This window comes from Girardinichthys multiradiatus, chromosome 13, assembly GCF_021462225.1.
Source record: "Girardinichthys multiradiatus isolate DD_20200921_A chromosome 13, DD_fGirMul_XY1, whole genome shotgun sequence".
In the NCBI taxonomy this organism is placed as follows: Eukaryota; Metazoa; Chordata; class Actinopteri; order Cyprinodontiformes; family Goodeidae; genus Girardinichthys; species Girardinichthys multiradiatus.
In genome coordinates this window covers 33,250,338-33,267,872 of record NC_061806.1, presented here as the reverse complement: position 1 = coordinate 33,267,872, position 17,535 = coordinate 33,250,338, and the positions used below count along the sequence as shown (strand labels likewise).

At 36.9% G+C, this 17,535-nt stretch overlaps 1 protein-coding gene across 6 annotated transcripts in view; it reads right to left on the bottom strand.

Annotated features, from left to right (window-relative positions):
- Nucleotides 1–10,574: 10,574 nt before the first annotated feature.
- LOC124879176 (collagen alpha-1(XIV) chain-like) overlaps nt 10,575–17,535 on the bottom strand; it is a 262,372-nt gene continuing 255,411 nt past the window's right edge. For 4 of the 6 annotated variants that reach the window (XM_047383584.1, XM_047383590.1, XM_047383585.1 and 1 more), the window contains 6 exons: nt 16,298–16,333; nt 15,487–15,553; nt 14,986–15,174; nt 14,607–14,684; nt 14,302–14,457; nt 10,575–12,174 (listed from right to left, as the gene is read on the bottom strand). In XM_047383584.1, coding sequence (XP_047239540.1) covers nt 11,882–12,174; nt 14,302–14,457; nt 14,607–14,684; nt 14,986–15,174; nt 15,487–15,553; nt 16,298–16,333 — 819 coding nt within the window. In that variant the 3' untranslated portion in view covers nt 10,575–11,881. Of the gene's footprint in view, nt 12,740–14,301; nt 14,458–14,606; nt 14,685–14,985; nt 15,175–15,486; nt 15,554–16,297; nt 16,334–17,535 lie in introns of all 6 variants that reach the window. The other 2 variants (XM_047383586.1, XM_047383587.1) reach the window with 2 other exon arrangements.

Genomic DNA, 17,535 nt, shown 5'->3' with positions numbered 1-17,535 from the left:
CTCTGATACTTAAAAGAATGTTTTTATTCAGATTTAACAACTTGATAGAGATCTGTTATGAAATAAGCACAAATAACCCTCTCAATCAAATCTCTGTATGTGACAGCAACATTTTGGAGTCATTTTCAATAATAAGCTTGTGTTATGCACTCAAATTATTTTTGGCAACTCCGTTTTATTAATACTGATCTCCCTAGGCTTTAAACAATCCTTAGCTTTAAAGAATCATGGAAAACATTATGTAATTGCTGGAAAAAGCAGTTTCTCCTGAATTAGAATAAATACAGTGCTGGTAGGACGTTGAGAACGTTTATGTAACATTGGATTAAATGTCTTATTGAGTTTGGGCTTTAAAGAATGCTTTTGAACTATTGTTTTGTCAAGGTGGTATGATGAAACAAAACAACTTCAATAAATATGTAAAACAAGAATTTGATGCACAAATTGGAATTTGTTACATATTCTCCCTGTGGATATGTGGGTTTTTGGCCTTCAACCCAGTTCAAAGACATGCATATTAGTTTAATTGAACACTTTAATTTGCCTTCAGTTCTGTGTGCCCTGTGTCTCTCTGCGTTTCTATGATGGAATAGCGACCTGTCCAGGGTGAACTCTGCCGCTTGCCAAGTGACCGCTGAAAACAGCCAGCAGCCTCCCTGTGACCCTGCAAGGAAAATGGATGGATGTGAAAGAAAAAAAAAAATCAGAAGATGTAAAATCTTATGACTCTTCACTGTCGTGAAGCGACATCTTTGGTTTTGTTGTGGTCTTGTGTTTTCTATTAGTTTGGGATTTCTCTAAGTTCTTTTAGTAGTTTATTTTCTATTATTTGTTATGGTTTTCTTATGATTATTATTATATTCATTGTATTCTAGTTTCCTTGTCTTTCTTGTAGTTTCTAGTTTAGTTTCCCTTTTAGTATATCTGTGTTTATTTATGTTTTGGTATTTGTTCACCTGCGCTCTTTGTTTACTAGTTTATTTTGTCTGTTCCTCCTCGTCCTGGTTCCCTTTCTGTGGTTTAGGTTTTTGTTTATTTGTTTTATGGGTTCTTTGTTAATTATTAGGTTTTGGTGTTTCTTCTATTCCCTCTAGTTTCTCAGTTTGCTTTAGTTAATGATTATTCTAGGTTTTTATGTCTCTTTTGGTTTATTATCTTCGTCCATAGTTTTGCTTTGATCTGTTTTCCCTGAGTTTTGTTATTTATAGTTTTGTTTTTGTAGTCAGGTTCCTTTGGTTATGTTATTGTCTAGCTTCCCTCATGTTTGCCCTTCTGGATTTATGTTATGGTTTAGCTCTCATGTTTTGTTTTGTTTCTAGCCTTGTCACCTTAGCAACTATTCACTTTCCCTCAGTTCTCTACTACCTGGTCCACACCTGAATTCCATCTCATCTGATTACCTACCTCAGTTTCTCATTGGTCCATCCTCCACTTCCCTCTGTTTATAAGCTCTCTGTTTTTGTTTGTTCCTCGCTGGTTCCTTCAATGTGATTTTCTAGATTTTTGTTTTAGATTCCATCATTCACAGTTGAAGATATGATTATGATAAAAAAGACCTCTATATGCTTAGCAAGTGGGAAAAACCTGCAAAATCAGCAGTGTATCAAATACTTGTTCTCCCCACTGTAAATGATACAAATATAGAACTCCGTATGGAAATAATATGCATAATATCTATAATATTCATTTCACATTTGGAATTGAATTAAGAAAATGAACTTTTCATTGATTTTTCTTTTTGGGCACGTCATGATACACCACTAGAGGGCAGTAACAATACAAATAAAATTCAGCATTTAATGAATCCATGCAATTGTTTCTCCTGATTCACTGAGAAACTAAATACTTTCAGGGCTAGGTTTACTTTAATATCCTTATGGCTACTGAATAGTGAAAAGAAAAGTAATTTATCTGTTTAGGTCAGAAGACTACAGCTCAAACCATGTAAAATGGAAATTAAATGAAATGCACATGGGCATTTAGTGCATATACGGCAATTAAAAGTAAAGTCGCTTATAAATTACATACAGTCATAAACTCGAAAGATTCGAACTCTAAGACATGCAAATGAAACAGGCTTATAGTGGTTTGTAATTTATAGGCGATGTCATACAAATTCTCCCAAAAAATAAAACTCCTGTAAGAGAATGTTTCGTGATAGCTTTTCCAGTATTTAGACAGGATTACCCACAAAGTGCACAGGAGGCAGCTGTCCAGGAGCTTCAAACGTTCTGGGTTTACTCCATAATATCAATGCTAACTATAACAATGAGAGGTCCTCTGACCTCCGTCTAGCATACCCATCTGGCACTCTGTCAAAACCTTGTTTTCAGGCCAAAATGCCTGTCAGAGTTTAGTGCTGTCTGGTTTCTGGGAGGATAATCTGGCCTTCTCATTCTTAAAAGAAAAGAAAAACCAAACAAACAGAGAAATAATAGAGAAAATAGGTTAAATACTCTTACAAATATACACAATTACCAGTAGATTCATTACAATGCCTTGGGTAATGATAAAAGATGAACATTTTGATTGTAAATATGATCAAGTATGTGTCAGAGCTAATAAATAATTAAGTCTTCTTTAAAAAAATAAATTACCAGGAATAAATCACTGCAGTTTTTTCTCCCTATACTCTGTTAAAGTGTATTGTTACACTGAAATGTGACCACAAGATGGCAGCATTTCGTCATTTTACATTAGTTTTTGGTCATTATATAGCTTGAACAAGGACAAATCTTCGCAAATGGCTTAACATAAAAGTACAATTTCACAAGAAATGTAGTAGATTTTATTTCAGTGTCAAATCGACAAAAAGGAAGATTATTATGTAGTTAATTAAACGTTTTGCTCTGATCTCAGCCCTGTTTTAATTCCTTTAAAACTGAAAAATGGAAAGAACACAGTCTTCTTTTCCCCATGCTGTATGCTGAGGCCTGCTTTAACAATAGAGATAATTATAATCAACATAATCAGAACTAAAGTAGTTGTAATTATTGTATTTAACCACTTTAAGTTATTATGAGGATGATGTGCAATCACAATCGTCCTTCCTCCAACTTGAAAATATTCAGCAGCTGGACAAAGGAACACACTGGTGATTTTGTTTTATGAGTGTCTTTTCTAATGCTTTTAAACAGTTTGCTCTTGATTTAGCAGATTTCTTTAATATGCTGCGTCCTGCTTAGATTTCATGTCGCACATGAAAATAAAATGTGCTGCTCAGTCTTTCTAAGTTTTACCTAAAGGTATTTAAAATTAGTAAAGGGTAAATCTTTTCATGTCACATTGTGGTTCCTCCATCCACAGAATCCTTCTAACTAATTTGCACATCTGGTAAATATGTTTCAACAGCCTTAAAATAATTGAATCTTTATTGGAGCAGAAAAATCTCACACTGAGAAATTTAGAAAAATTCCAACCTTTAATCTGAGTGCATTTATTCATTTTGGAGGAAAGAATCTCATTAAGAAATGGTTGTGTTTGACAATATGACTTTATTAGACCCCAAACAAGTCATGAAAATAAATGTCGCTGAATCATGGTTCATAAATTCAAACTGATTACAGTTTCTAAGAATTTTTGATCATTAACCCATGGCTGGGATTTCAATATAACATCCCACTTCTCTTAGACTCTATAAAATAGAAAAAAACAAGAGAACATGCCTAATATATTTTTGCATATCTACTGTCAGAGCTGTGATTAAAAATGTTATAAAATGAGCTGGATAAGGTATCTAGTTTATCTTGCCACCACACAGTGGGGATGATGGGGACAGGGTTAAAAAAATAACCAAATCTCTCTGTTTGAGAACTGCAGCAAAGGACGACATCTTGGGCTACACACCTGCCATTAGATGTTATCTACGTGTCAATCAGTTGTTTGGGAGTCATCCCAGGAAAAAGTATTTACTGTCAGACCATCACAAATGCACATGTGCAGTAATGTCAGTGAAACCATATGCCTTGATCAGATGAGACTAAGATTAAGCTTTTTGGCAAGAAGCATTCTAGCTGCGTTTGGTGTGACATATGGTATAAACATCTACAAAAGAACCTCATGTCCACTGTTAATTATGGTGGACCAACTGTGATGCTGTGGGCCTCTTTCTCTGTCAAAGGCCCTGGGAACCTTACAGTGCATGGGAATGTGATATCTAAAATACCAGGACATTTTAAATAAACATCTGATGATCTCTGCCAGAAAACTGAAAATGGGTTTACATTGGGTCGTTCAGCAGGAACGAGATCCAAAACATATGGCCAGATCAACAGACCATAAAAATCGATCTTCCATGGTCATCTTGGCCCCTAGAGCTTTTAGTGTAACACAGTTAAAAAGGGACAAATGTATAAAACACTTGACTCTTATGACAAAGAAGAAGAAAAGGTGGGAGACAGGAAAAAGTTGGTCTTAGATCTAAATAGCTTCTCTGTACACAAGCCGTTGAAGAACTTCCTGAGATCCACATGTACCTAAGTGTAATTGATGAGATGTAAAGAAAGAAATGCTGCAGGCTTTGGTCTCTGTGTGAGGTCTTTCCTTGCTTCTCGTCTTCCTCCCTGAGTGATGTTTGATTTGGGAAACAAAGGCGAGTTTACACATGAACTGTGTGATTCTGCCACATCAAACAGTGTTTTTTATCATTGATGGTGTCTGAGTCGGTGTGGTTTTCCTGCTCCAAACTTCACACGTCAAATGAAAAGAAACGATGAAGAGCAGCAGAATTTCTGTTTCGCCTGAGGAGAGAATTATCCTAAGAAGGAATCCTCCTTAGAAACCATTAGACTGCGTCTGTGGACGAATCACTTAATGTTTAATTATTGGACTTAAATGGAAATTCGTCTGAGCAGATGTAAAGTGGAGACGCTCCACCGCACTCTCATCTAATTCTGCGCTGCCTTTAATTGGATCTTTTTCTCATGTTTGCTTTTAAGCTGTTCTCCTTTAAGCTACCTTATAATTTCCTTTTGGAAAACCCTGGTTAATGATGCAACTATGCTTCAATTAGGTGGAAAGAAATCTTCAGAATTAAAAACCGTCTTATTTGCTCAGTAACATTTTTTTTTTGAAAAGACTAACGAAGCTTTTGAACAAATTTTCAAATGTACGAGTATTATCATAAAGAATACACCTAAACGTGTCCTAGCTTTACTCTCTTATAAGTGTCTGAACAATTTTGGGGTCATTTGCAAGAGGATAAAAAGGGAACCGCGGTGGATGAAAAAAAAATAAAGTGATCCTTCAGATTTCTATAAGTTAAAATTTATTATAAATGTTATTAAATGTAACCATATTTGACCTTGTAATACTGAGGAATCCATCTAGGTGCCCATCCACAGTCTGTGCACAGATCTTAGGGAAAATGGAAAATATTCAGGCAACAGAGCTGTTCTGTCTGTTTTCTCTCCTTTAAATTGTAATACCAACAAGCATCTTTTTGTTTTAAAATGAATGGCGATCAAAGCTAAAATCTGGTTTACTACATTTGCTGTAAATGTGCATCTGAGAATGCAAGTAAACATGAACAGATTTTGAAGACAGAGTCAGAGCAACTCCCCCTCCATGTTTTCATCTTTCGTCCTTGTTATGAATGATAGTAAAGTTTGTTTTTATCATATATGATGCTTACCCGTCATGTATATTGTGTGTATTGGGAAGAAGGATATAAAGTTTACAGAATGCTTTTGAAAATGTTATGCTTCACATTCAGGATATTAGTGCCTCCAAATGGTAAGATGGAAACTACAGCTGCTTTGATTAGGGACGTTTCCGTGGAGACATGAAAAAAACTGTTTTCACAGATTTAAATATTTAAATCTGTGAAAATGAATGAACGACACACTACTTCAACGTACTCACACCAAAGAGGCTCTCCCAAAATAAAATGTATAATAATATGTATTTTCATGCACAGTCTGCCTATTTTTAGATCAATAGACATTGTATAATGCATTGCTCCTCTTGGTTTTCTAAAAGTTTTAGTTTTTTATACTGTTATTGTTCAAGAGTTTCATTTTCTGGAAGAATTTGGCTTGTTAAATTTCAATAAAAAAAAAGTTTATTTCAAATTTATAAAATGATAAATACAGATTTTCTGACATGTTCTGCTGTCCAAAACGGGGAAATAAATGATCAGCTATATTACTCTGGAATAAAACATTAATAAATTCAATAATAATAATAAAAAAAAAACACGGATGGATTTTAGGCCACTTAATGAAAAAAAAAAAAACAAAAAAAAAAGGTCTTTGTCCTAAACTATCACTGTTTAAAATCGGGCTTCCTCTGCAGTAAACAGGTTAAAGAGGGAATATTTCATTTGAGAAAACTCATTTTTGTATTGTTGAAATAAATGACAGTTTCAAAAGGGTAAATAGAAAGTCAGTCTTCATACTCCTATCGGCCCTTTAACAAACTATCTGTCCTGGCTACGTTTCTGGGATCTCTTGTAAGAGAACAATTTAAAGCATAAAGGGTTAGGGTAATATTAAAGTATAATATTATAACATCTTGTCTGATTTTCAATCAAGTTTTAGAAAAAGACACAGGACAACTACTGCTGCCCTAAAAGTGGTAAACTGTTCTATTGAAATTATCGAAAGAAATAATATAGGACTGCCGCAACACACTGTGTGTACAAGCTGAAGGTATTGCTATCAATTTCCTGAAAATATCCAAGGGTGTCCTCCAGAGATCGATTTTAGGTCCACTACTATTCATTATAGACATAAATACCTTTAGCCGACATGTCTCTAATGCCACAGTGATTTATAGTTCTGTGTCTTCACCAAGTCAGACTCTCTGTCAAGTACAACAAGCGTGTAGTACAATTGATCTTGTGTGACTTATAATCTGTTTTAAAGCCAGACAAGGCAAAACTCTCCCACCCATCACTACTTTTCAGGGCTCTGAGACTGATTTATAACTCATTATAAATGCTTGGGCATTTTGCTTGATCATTCTCTGTCTTAGATTTTATTCAACTGGTTAAAAAGCTAAAGGGTCAGCCTGTAGACTGAATCAACTGCATATCATCATCTATAAGGTTTGCTTCCATCATACCTACAGACCCACATTAGACAGAAACATGGTAGATGAGACAATCTTTGTTCTCAGGATTAATATCTACTGTGTGTTCCTAAGGTCTGTACTGAACTAAAACAAATTGTGTTTAATAATGCTGCTTCTTCTGCACACAAAACATATTCAATCTATGGCACCTTGTTAACATGGACATGTTTAAATTTCTTCTTAAAAATTTTGAAGCATCCATTGGTTGCAGGTGCTTATGCAAAATTTGATTTTTGCTGTTTTTAGTCTTTATGCATTATCTTTTATATTTTTTATGGTTGGAGTGTCTTGAACTGAAACGATATTTTTGTGCTGCTCCCTGTCTTGGCCAGCTCTCGAAAAGAGATCTTTGATCTAAATGAGGTTAAATCAAGGGTTGAGTAAAAAAAAAAAAGACACTACAGGAAACCTTTTATAGGTTTAAGACATCTCATTTGCAATTTTGATACAATTTGTCAACAGGATTGCACACTTGGCCTGTTTCGTTGTCCGATGAGCTAACCCCTCCCTCCTACTTCCCCATGTCTAAAGGGATTGCTTAATCCAGCTCTCCATCTAATGGGTCCGGACTTCCCTAAACCTGAAAGATCTTACTAAGCAGGTTTACTGAAAGTTCTGTTTAAGCTGGTGTTGGGAAATGACTCGCCTAGCCTCTGACAGCCTTCATCCAAAAGTCTCGCCCTTCTTCAACTGGAGGTCTGGACGACTGAGTAGCCTATCGCAGTCATCCACACCCTCGACAGTCACTTTTGTTCACAGCTGCTCATTCCCTAATTTTACAACTGGCTCTTGGTATATGGGCTAGGTTAATTTTAGTGGCTCGGCACGAGCCCCAAGGGCGCTGTTTTAACAAACTTGACTAAGGCAACCTATAAAAACCTCCTAAAATATCTTAGAACCAGGCAACAAGACTTTTTACCACCAATGAAAAACCAACAATACGGTGACTCAAATAATTCAATGTCCACGATTTAACTAGAATTTTATATGCTTTCTTTAATTAGTAACGCTTTTGCAGGGGTCAGTAACAGCTTCAATTCGGCAACACAAAATAATTTCAATAATAGAAATGAATCAATCAACTCAACCTGTCTTTCCCTGATGCTGAAACTAGTGAGTTTGGAGAAGCTTTGAAGACAGAGGCTCATCCATGCACCTGATGGAGATGTTTCTTCTGATAACGAGTGGTTTCTTGAAGGGAATATGACTTAATTTTCAGTTTTCTTCCTTTAAGTGGCAGGCACTGATGCTCCAGGTTTTGATGGTTAAACAAGATCTTTGTTGTTATATGTCTCCGAAGACAGCAGTTTCCAGATGCTGAAGAGTTGAAGGAAACCCGGAGACATAAATGAGGTTGATTCAGGACTTCCAGAAGCCTGAAACGTAGAGCAATCAGCTGTTCACCGATCAAGTTCACTTCTGTTGTCTGGATAAAAAGGCTTTAGATGAAATCAGATTCTTAATTTTGAGGCACAGTCCTTTCTGGGCCCACGGGTTGATCCTCTTTTTAATGCAGTCGATCAGCTGGGCTGTGGCTCTGATCCTCTGATTCATCTATAGCGTCTCTCCGATCTTGTTCGCTGGTCTTCTGCGAGGAAACAACCAACTAGTTCCTCTATTCTTGCCCATTTTATAGAGCATTTCCACCAAACTCTTTTTGCTCATTGGCCAGCGGTTGTTGCCATGGCTGTCCCATTGGTCACCCGTGACATAAGGCGATCTTCTTTTTCTGGAATTTCCCCGAGTCGTGTCCATATCAGACATGCCATCATCACCTCAGTCCTGAGCTGTCTGCTGGCCTCTTCTTTGACCTGTGCCCCTGCCTTAGTCATCAGCCTTGTGCTGTAAGCTGCAGCGCTCACTTCCCTAATTCCTGAACATCTGCTCTATTCCTGTCTCACTCAACATTACACTTCCTCTTAAACAGCGGCTTTAATTCTTACATCGGTCCTGCTCAAACTTTTAGTTACAGCATTTACTTCATTTACAGTTTAAAACCATTACCTAAACTTCATCCTTTGTATTCATACACCACACAACATTATCTCTTTCATATATAGCTGATTGAGAATTTCTAAACCTTAATTTTAATTATCAGTTCTTAATCATATTTCGATCATATGTGTTTTAACTTGAAAATCAAAGATTACCCGTTTCATTTAATACTTGTAGAAAATGGAAAATCCTCATACATTATTCCTTTGGTTACACTTCTTGGTTATACTTCTGCAGAAGATAAGACAGTTAATATGTGACGACACACAGGCCTCTCCAGTCTCTCAGTCCCAGAATATAAGAATATGCTTGTTTAACTCTCTACTGCTTCAACAGTGTATTTTAATAATTATTGCATGGATTACACAAAGGATATTTATTGTAGTTTTTATGGATCTAACTGTGAGCAGTTACTGAATGTTGCATGGATTACATGGAAAGATCTCACCTTATTTTGACACATGGAAATAAAAAAAGGTATAAATTATCTGTAGTTGACATAAAAGTGAATCTATCAGGGATCTGTTATCATTACCGCTATCCAGAGCTGTAACCTTCAAGAAGTACCCAGGAGTACACAGATTAAAATGTTACTGCCATGGTAGAGAAGCTGAAACTGAAGTATTGCTGCACATGATTTCAAAGATAGCAACATATTCAGGTCATGAAACGCTTTAAAATGAGATAAAGTCTGACTGGAGCAGATAGTTGGACCTGTGGGATATCACTAATAGAAAGCAGGCATCAGTTGGAGTCAGGCCCCTAAAGAGTGGAGAGGTTTACTGTTATGACCTGGAATGTCAGACTTGTTCCCACTTTGTAACACTAGCAGTGAACAGGGAAATAAAATTAGTAATATTATTATTATTATTATATATTATATTATTAATAAGGACATTACATTTTTTAGACAATCACCTGTCACTTTCACACTGTATGTGTTTGAGCCTGTATGCATAATTTTGGCAGTATTTATTAGACAAAATCCACAATAAATCAAATTTTAAAAAGCGTCAGAGTTGTATGTTGTAGTATCCGTACACTCAAAACAAGAATAGTTGCAATAAATCCTTAAAAACTTCCAAATTATTACAACATTCAATGAATGTAAATGTTTGACTGGAATTATGCATACAGTTGAGTATAAGAAGGAAAGTTCTGACCTTTGAGTAAAGTTTTAATTTCAGCCTCTGTTTTGGAACAGAGGTGTTATACCTGAGTTCAGTCAGCACAGCTGAGCCCTTTTCCTCCTGTTGCTGGTTCCACTTTAAATGTGAAATTATTCCCATGTTGTTCTATTATTCACACCGAAAGACCTGAGCACGAAGGAGTGGTGTTGAAACAGGTGGTTCAGCTATCCTGCCAGGTGTTCAATCAGCTTCCTGCAGCTCCGGTGCTCATTTTAAAGCTTCTTGTATGAGTTTAATTAGTCCCCCCAGTTCAGTCACATTCCCTGCTCAGGGACAGCATCACAATTAACAAGAACACAGACAGACACAACTCCAAACGCTTGTACTTCAGTTTTATTGTTCTGAGAAAATCAACACCAAGTAAAAAATAAATTACTGCCTAGTTTGTTTTTTTGTATTTTGAAACATCCTGATCGGATGCTATGTTAACAGACCAGAGACTTCAGAAGAAAAAAAAAAAACAGAGGAAACATTTACAAAATTGAAAGTGTTTGAAACTTTGGCTTCATTTAATCATGCTGGCAAGGAAAGGAGGAGTGAAAAGGTTGCAGCATGAAAACTAATAAACCAAGCATGTATTTAAAATTAATTAGTGTGACGGATGTACTTTATTAAATTATTTGCAAAAGCTGACTTAAAATAAAAAAAAAGGATGCAGATCAACAGGATTTTCTCCGGAATTGGTGACTAACTGATTAGGGTTACAAATACAGACAGGAAATGTTGCAAAAAAAAAAAAAACTGCTAAAATAAAAAATAAGAGGTGAGAAACAGCTTTCAGTCTGTTTTTTCCCCTTGCCATTTTTTAGATTGATAAAGTTTTAGTTTAATCAGCCACTGCAAACACACAAGTTTTAGCTTAATATTGTAGCAATAAGCATTTATAAAACCATCTTGATATGTAGGTTAGGTGTGTCTGTGGCTTTATCAGATCGGAAGGGAAAAGATCACGTAATAAAATGAAATAAAAACATGCTAAACTACACAAATACCAGTTGTGAAGATGGAAAAATGCCTGGCTGAATATTTTAGGTGCCTTCAAAACAAACGGATGGCGGTATTAATCACACAACGCGATGCAAACATTACCAAAATAAAAGATTACAAGAATTGTTGTACTTAAAACAGATTATTTTTTAATATTAAAACCATTTTACACTTTTACAGGTCAAACATAAAAAATGAAAGGCTCAAACAAAACTTTCCCTGGCTAACACGCATCAAAGTGGACCTTCAGAGATGAGATACTTTACCCTACCATTAAAGTACGAGGAAAAACACTAGGAGGCACTTAAACAACCAGGTGAAAAAAAGAACAATCTAAAAACAAATCAATATATTGAATACTGATAAAGTTTTTGGGTATTAAAAAAAAGTTCAGTACCTTTTGAGCACTTTGCTTGATGAAGACAAAATGAATAAAACTAAATAAATCTGTCATCTTGAAGTTAATTCAATAGCATAGATGAGTTAAGTTTTCCCAACCTCATTCCCCCTCCTGTTCCATCTACCAATGTCCATAAGAAACCCCTTACATCAGGCACTTGTTGATTAGTTCATAATGGCTCCAAGCCTTCCAATCCCAAACAGCAAGAAGCCCTCTGTGCTCCAGCTCCTTCCTCTCAGTTAGTTAGTCCAGGAAGATTCTTGACTCCTCTCTTTATTCTCCTCTTTGACCCAACTTGCTCCTCTTCCACCTTTATGCTCCGTGTACCACGATACACACCGGGGGACCTGAGCTCAATGTCCTCCTGCGCCAGCGCGGGGTCATCAGGAGAGACGGGTTGAGGAGCCGGGTAGTTGGGCTGGTAGTAGCGGTATGGGTCGTCCTCTTCAACCTCTCCATAGTTTTGGAAGACGCTGGATGGGAGTTGGACTGGGGGGATACCGCGGATGTCAGTGATGTCTTCACCTTCTGTGTGTTGGCAGTGACCCAGGAAATGATCCCACCCGTGCCACCAGGTCCAGCAAGCAGTCATTGAATACCCCAGAGAAAGATGACCGATTCCCATCACCAAGGAAAGCAGTGCGTTGAAGACGATTTGTTGGGATTTAATTGGGTTAGTGAAGGATGGTGAGAGATAAGGAGGAAGGAGTAAAAGACAGAGGAACAAGGGTTAGCAAAAGGTTACCAAGCCTTGAGTACCAATGTTATGGAGTTAAAGAACTATGAGCAGTTAGAAGAAGTTCAGGATAAACTGTTTCAAGATTAAAGTTAGAGTAAGCAACATTTGATTTTATTCAAATATTTCTATATCTTCTAATTAAATATTAGATGTGTTATCATTAGCTGTCACTCAGACTGTCACAACTACCATGAAAAGACTTTACTTAAAGACGTTACTTAAAGTTAAAACGTGCTTTGTATGTATTAAGATCTATCTTGCACAGAGTTTAGTTGCTTTACAGAGGTGATCTGTGTTACTGGAGTTTGTACAAGAAGGCTTTGGATTAAAAAAGAGGAACTGGACGATCATAATCTAGAAGAAAAAGTTAGAAAAGGATGACAGTCAGGATATCTTTGTAGTTGATATCAACTAATCACTGTTCAGTTTTATATAATAGAAAATACCAAAATATATTCAAACTAATAATTTATATATTCAACTCGTGAATATTGCAGTGTTAATCTGAGCTAAAACTGAACATTTGATATGCCTAATTAACCCTCCCATCATCATTGAAAACTATTTAAAGAAAATGAGGTATTGTTTCCTCATTCTAATCTAAATATTTAACACAGGCAAGGACATGATGCCAGGGAGGCAAGTAGTAAAAAATGTGTGGCTTTTTTCCTGCAACCTTGGTTTTGACAATAAACCGTAGAGTTTTGCATACACCAGCATGGCAGAGGTTTTAATCAGAAAATGCACTGACAAAACCTTTATCACCTTCATCAGTATGAAGCCCCTGCAACAATGAAAGCTGTTACTTGTTGTGGTTGCTGCTCTGCAGATACAGTTCAGAATTCATTATAATGCTTTGCTGGTGAAGCTCGACAGTAATGGGAGAGGAGGATGGTGGACAAACAAAGACAGAAGAAAGGTTAAAACATGCATGTGTAATATGATGGCCCACCACAACACCAGCTGTACAGTACAGTATCATTCAGACTGCTGTGTGACCTTTAACTAAAAACACACATTAAAGATCAACACAATCATAATCCAGGGTCAGGAAGGTAACTAAGCAACAACTCAGGTGTAAGAAGACTAGAGACATAATTTATTTGTAATGTGGTTACTGTTGTGTGGAGCAAACCATGCACTTTCAAACAGATGCTGCAGGCAAGAACTTAAAAACAAGGCTTAATAGGTTGCTTCACCCATTTTTATGATCCATTATTTTGTCTGTTATTAAGTGTCTTTGTATTCTTGACTACTAATTCTAATGTTAATTGTTTTCTTAAGGAAACTACTGATATAATATAACAGCTTAGAATTGCGTATGTGTCTTTTAAAGTCAATGGAAACTTGGTTCTCAATAAATGACATCTTAAAAAGTTTATCTGAAAGCCAGCAGAAATTTAGAGTTAATGAAATGTTTCATAAGATTGGACCTATTGTTTAATGTTCTTAGTGAACTCAGAGTAATTCAGGAGCAAAAACAACTATTAAGCTCATTTTCCACAGAGGTAAAGATTTACACATGGATTCTTGTTCTTTGAATGTTTCTCTTTGTGACTCATCCAGAACAAACCCAGTGAACAATGACGCAACTTAAACGATCGAGCACAGACAGATGGGTGTACAACAGAATGCTGTATTGTAACTGAGTGTATTTGAAGGTGTGTCACCTTCAAATACGGAGACTGTGGGATGGAGGAGTTTAATAACATGCAAACTGTTTAACTCAGTGGAAGCTTTTCAGCATGAAAAGCAGCTTGTTGAGTTAAACGTTTCACCCGAGGACCCTCAGTCAAACAGGAAAAGACCGCCACTGAAATTCTTGCACGCTCAGTTATATAGTTTATGCTGTTAAAACATTTAAATTGCCTGTGGATACAGCATGCATCATAGATGTTCCTTTAGAGCCTACGTACCTCCAACATTGTAGCCCAAACAAGAGTTCTGGTCACAGTATCCAGGAGGTCCTGGAGGCCCAACTGGTCCAGGAACTCCGGGGCGACCAGGGTTTCCAGGATTTCCAGGGCGTCCTGTTGGACCCTGGCTGCCAGGTCTGCCCTGTCCTTGGGGACCTAAGGAGAGGAAAGGACAGTGTTCAGCAGACACAAACAGACCATAATACACATGTTTTTTCCTCAATATTACAATTATGTTTATATAAATTGGTCCAAAGACCAAACCGAGATCTTGTTTGGAATTGTGGTTTATTATGATAATTTACCAGGAGGTCCTGGAGGTCCTCTGGGGCCCTGGACCCCAACCCCTGCAGATCCCTTCTCTCCCTTTTCTCCTGGTTGACCTGAAAACAGAAATAAAAAGAAACATTTTTAATAAGAAGAAAGGAACAAGTTTTTTTTGTCAAATAGACTTTAAATTAAGTTGAGGCTGTTAACTTGAACATAATACACAACAGATATAGATGTAGGTATATAGTGTGCAAATTTGCTAAATTTGACCTAATTTCACATAACTCCAACCGTTAGAAATAGAACAAAAAATTGGTAAACTAAATCTTTTGAACGTCGCCTTTTGTAATTTTGTATTTTCAGTAGTTGGAAAATCACAAATCCAAAACCACTCAGCAACTTAAACTGCTTCACCTCTTTCTCCTGGATTTCCGTTCTGACCATTCTGGCCAGGAAAGCCGGATCTTCCTGATGGTCCCTGTTCACCCTGGGGCCCTGGGGCACCTTCACGACCAGGTTCTCCCGGAGGTCCAGGCACTGTGCGGATTGACACCGGTTGACTGGGCGCTTGGTTCAGGATAGAGTTGAAGCGTGACATGTGACCTGGAAAAGGGACAAAAAAGGGAGAAAGATAGGGTGAGATGAAGGAAAATGAACATCACTCAATGAAACGTAGACAGCCTAGGGATATTATACCAACGTCCAAAATTAGACCAAAATGCATCATGAAGCTTGGATAAAAGCAACTCAGGGTGGACAACAAAAGTTGAACAATGGATTAAAATGAAGAGTTAAAATTTGGAAACCTTAGATGGTTCAAGTACTAAAATCCTTCAGATGATTTAGACGGATGTTAAAGAAATGGACAATTCAGCACCTATTTTAGGGCCATCTTTCCGAGTCATACTCCCTTACTTTGGATCAGCTGCTCACAGACTTGTCTGGCGATGGCCTGAACAGATGCTGTTGACTGGAGATCACCCTGTAGACATTAAGTACAGAATATTAGCTGAAGTGATTTTAAGTCATTTTCTACCACTTATTCCATAGTGGGTCACGGGGAAGCTGGTGCCTATCTCCAGCAGTCTATGGGCAAGAGGCAGGGTACACCCTGGACAGGTCGCCAGTCCATCGCAGGGCAACACACAAACAACCAAGCACACACTCATTCATACACCTAAGGGCAATTTAGAGTGACCGACTAACCTAACAGTCATGTCTTTGGACTGTGGGAGGAAGCCGGAGTACCCAGAGAGAACCCACACATGCACTGGGAGAACATGCAAACTCCATGCAGAAAGACCCCCGGCCGGGAATCAAACCCAGGACCTTCTTGCTGCAAGGCAACAGTGCTACCAACTGCACCACCGTGCAGCCCCTGATTTTAAGTATTAAAAGCTAAATACTGCTATAAGAAAACAGACGGGCATGTGAACAGAGATTTATGCTAAAATACACAGTTTTAAAAAAAATTTATTTTGCGGTCAGCAAAACATCTGTACACCATTGCTTTTAAGTTTAACACTATTAGCTAAATAAATATTTACAGTTAATCTTTTAATTTAACCAACATGTTTAAGAGATGTTTGCCATATTTCCACAGGTTTAAAATTACATTAAATGTAACATTTGGACCAAATGTTACATTTAATGTTATGTTACTGATGTTTTCTTCACATAAAGTAGGGTTAGTCAACATTGCTGCCTTAAGGAAATAAACACCCACCCGTTCACCTCTCTCTCCCTTAGTTCCTGGAAGACCCTGCAAGAAAAAAAGAGGTAAAAGGTAACATTAAAAGCAGAAATAAACATGCAAATAATATAAATTATATTCAGATATACTCAGATAAAATATATTTTTTTTAGACTTTATGGACCACAAAACACAATTCCTTTTAATAAAACCTGTGAAAGTATTCAGGAAATACAGTTGGTTAGAAATCACAGATTTCAAATTTTTTCAAATCTCCCTGCTTCTACTGATTTTACTCATAAAAAGCCAAACATTTCTCTGAATATAAAAGCTTAATTATTGATTATTGACACTGTTTTATTTATCTCAATACAAAATCTCACAATCAGTTTAGATACATTTTTTTTTACATTTAACATTTCTCTAACACCTTCCTCTAAGATTATCAGGACGCCTGGTAAATCTGTGTAAAAAGCACATTCATCTTATATTGTAGCAGCATAATCTCACATTGGCAAATAATGCCAAAATCAAACTTAATTTGACACATTTATTTAATGTGGGGAAATCCTACGTTGCAACCTCTTCTTTCCATATGAAATCATGTAATGGTACCCCTGTTGTAATCCCCTTGGTCAACAGGGGTGCACTCAGTTTTCTACTGTAACTTTAAACAAGGTTTGAGCCCACACATTTTCTACACAATTTAGGTCAGGGTAGCAGGAGAGCCATGGAAGACGGTTGATTTTGGCCATAGGCTTGGATGATTATCTTTCTTTCAGAACCAAAGATGACCCAGGTTCTACATGATTTTGTAGTGTTTTTTTGTTTTTTAATCACCTGTTGTTTTTCTATGCTGCCATGGATTCTAGCAAGGTTCCTTGGCAGAGAAACAGGCCCAGAGCATCATACATCTTCCACTATACTTAACAGTGGCCATGAGGTGGCAGACCTACCTGAACAGTTTGCTGCTGAAAATCTACATCTCATGTGAGGAAAGCACAGAGCTCCAGTTTGGTAGAATTTTGCATTTATACAGACCTGCCTTACTTTATTTCCATGTTCTCTTGTCTTTTCCATTTTAAAGGCTTGTTTAGACAAATTGGCCTCTTTACTATGTCTTTACTATATTTATACCCCCGAGAAACAAATCAGTGATTAATGATTAAAAGTTCCTAGATACTTTAACCAACTTAAAAACGCCAAACATTATAACTACTTCAGGTACATCTTTTATGGTGGCACTGGGGTTTTTCTTAAAAACTATTTTT